Genomic DNA, 2,560 nt, shown 5'->3' with positions numbered 1-2,560 from the left:
GATCCGATCGGAGGAGCCGGTGGCGGGTGACTCGGGCTAACCAGGCTGGATCTTTTGGTCCCTCCAGAACCAGAACCTCTTTGGTTGTCTACAGGATAGCTGTTGGAAGAAGCAGGAGAGAGAAATAAGGCTATTATTAGTTGTGAGGCCAGATTAGACTGTGCAATGTTAATGCAAATCACGTGTGGGTGTCACAGTCCAGACAAAAATCTAACTTCTAGCTTCAACTGGTGCTTCCATGAGACCTCCTCACTCCTTGGTTTGAGCTCCCTTGCAGTGTGTTTCTTTTGGCCTACACCAGAACAAAGGCAAGCTTCTAGAGACTGGCAAAAATGCTATCACCCATCCCATCTCCCAGGCTGACAAGAACACGAGCCATCTCACCTCTCCATCAGAGGCCACACGTCATGTCTGAGCAGCCTGCTGGCTCAAGAGCTCCTGCCACTACCCCTCCACACTGAGGTCAGGCTTTGACACGCCAGGCAGGGATGTCTACCATGATAAATCACACAAGGACTGGTGGGTGTTGCCAGGAATGCATATGCTCTGAACACCTGCTAGGAACAGATCTCTGCACTGGGTTCCACAGCTCGGAGCTGGAGGGCAGCAGCCATGTCTCGCTGTGGGGAGGGAGGAGGAAGACATGGAAACCCAACATGCTCTTTATGGAAAACACACATTCATGAGGGACTGAATCTCCCATTTATGGAAGCTGTGTCCTACGAGAAAACACTACTGCCCATAAGATACTGTAACATCCTATCTATGTGCAAAGGAAGTCCTAAAATGACATCTCCTTCCACGATAAAACAGAAAAAAGGAGGCACATTTGCCACCAAAACGTCACAGTTTTTTACAGTGCACAGTGCTGATCCAAGCCCAACTACTGGAGATCAAACCCAGCTCCCAGGGTTCTTTAAAAACAACCACCACAACAAAACTAGAGCAAGGAGATCACTGTGGCTAGGCAGAGATCTGAGCAGTTGCATAAGGCAGAGTAAGCTTCATCTGAAAGCTCCTTTCTGCTCTGCCCTAGAGGAACGTGCTGCAGAGTGGAGTGCTTGGTCTCTTTGACACATCAGAAGAGGCTTTTCTGCAGCACTGCTGCCTTTGGAGAAAATGGAGACAAGCTAAAACAGTCCTGTCTATCAGACATACTTCCTCCTGTTACTCTTGGCTCTGTTTTAGTGCCTTAAAAAAAATTTAAAATCTTCTCTCTTCTTTCAACCTTTGTGTCTTGAGCCACTGCTGGACCTTAAGTCTCATCTCTGGAGGTGACTGGAAGTCACCATTCCATCCCATACAGACCAGCTGTCCTGAACTTGCACTGGAGTCTCTGGGAAGAAGCCAGCTGGTGTACTCAAGTCCCTTAAATTGAACTATATCTACATCTTCAGCATTTGTCAAACATCACAGGATAAATGGTAATGAAAACTAGAGGTGAAAGACAAGGTTCTCTGCAAAGCTCCATCAGGAACGTGTCTACACACCCTCAAACAACTGCATTGGAAAACCCACCCAACACAGCCAGACCATTAATTAGGACCCCACTCTTTTAGAAAGTGAAATAGAGACTGGAGCATCTGCCCTTTGAAGAGAGCTTGGGAGAGCTGGGGCTGCTCACCTTAGAGAAAAGGAGGCTGAGGGGGGATCTGATCAGTGCTGATCAGTATCTACAGGGGGTGGCAGGAGGATGGGCCAGACTCTGCTCAGGGGTGTCCAGTGACAGGACAAGGGGCAATGGGACAAACTGGAGCACAGGAGGTTGAACCTAAATATGAGGAAATAGTTCTTGGCTCTGAGGGTATCAGAGCCCTGGGACAGGCTGCCCAGGGAGGCTGTGGAGTCTCCACCCCTGAAGACATTCCAGACTGATCATGTTCCTGTGGGATCTGCTCTAGGGGACCCTGCTCTGGCTGGGGTTGGACTGGATGATCTCCAGAGGTCCCTTCCAACCCCTAGCACTCCGTGATCTGATGAAGTCTGCTCTGTAGTGCTCACCCAAGCCCATTCTCCCGTTCCATACAGGAACAATGATGGTGGTTGGGATTTCTGGAGAGCTGTGCTGCCTGGGCCTGCAGTTGCACTCCCCCTCCAGCCAGGAGCGTTCCTCTCCAACAACCCGCCAAGAAGCTCCGCTGAACTATCTCAGCCTGTCTCATGTCACTCTTTTACACCACCTACTCTCCGTTGGTGGTTGGTGACAGAAGGGATCCCGTAGGCTTACCTAAATTCCACCGGGGGTGGAGGCAGGCTGTCATCTGGGAACGAGGGAGGTGGTGGCACAATAGAGTCAGTCTGTGGTGGTGGCGGGTAGCAGTTCACCTCCAGGGGGACCGGATGCTGCCGTTCTGATACACCATGTTGGGGTAGCTGCACGGCAGCAAGACAAGGCATTCATTTCAAGAGTTCAAGGCAGTGTTTAAAGCACATTTCATCCCCCCAAACCTTTGCCTCCTTGGAAGGGTTACACCAAACCAACTGTGCAGCAGCTCAAGCACCCAACAGCACTGCTGTTAACTAAGCGAGCTGCAAGGTTTAGAAAGGAGGTTTTCCAGCA

The 2,560-nt window shown here is 50.4% G+C and overlaps 1 protein-coding gene across 1 annotated transcript in view; it reads right to left on the bottom strand.

The window, feature by feature from the left end:
- Window positions 1–2,560, bottom strand: part of LOC104391441 (wiskott-Aldrich syndrome protein family member 2-like) — a 16,353-nt gene that overhangs the window by 1,887 nt on the left and 11,906 nt on the right. Inside the window, 3 exon segments of the mRNA XM_010000715.1 lie at window positions 2–99; window positions 2,228–2,333; window positions 2,336–2,373. Of these exon segments, the coding sequence (XP_009999017.1) occupies window positions 2–99; window positions 2,228–2,333; window positions 2,336–2,373 (242 nt within the window).

This window comes from Chaetura pelagica, unplaced genomic scaffold, assembly GCF_000747805.2.
Source record: "Chaetura pelagica isolate M959 unplaced genomic scaffold, ChaPel_1.0 scaffold956, whole genome shotgun sequence".
Classification (NCBI taxonomy): domain Eukaryota; kingdom Metazoa; phylum Chordata; class Aves; order Apodiformes; family Apodidae; genus Chaetura; species Chaetura pelagica.
The sequence above is the reverse complement of the archived record's forward strand: the minus strand, read 5'-3'. Positions and strand labels throughout refer to the sequence as shown.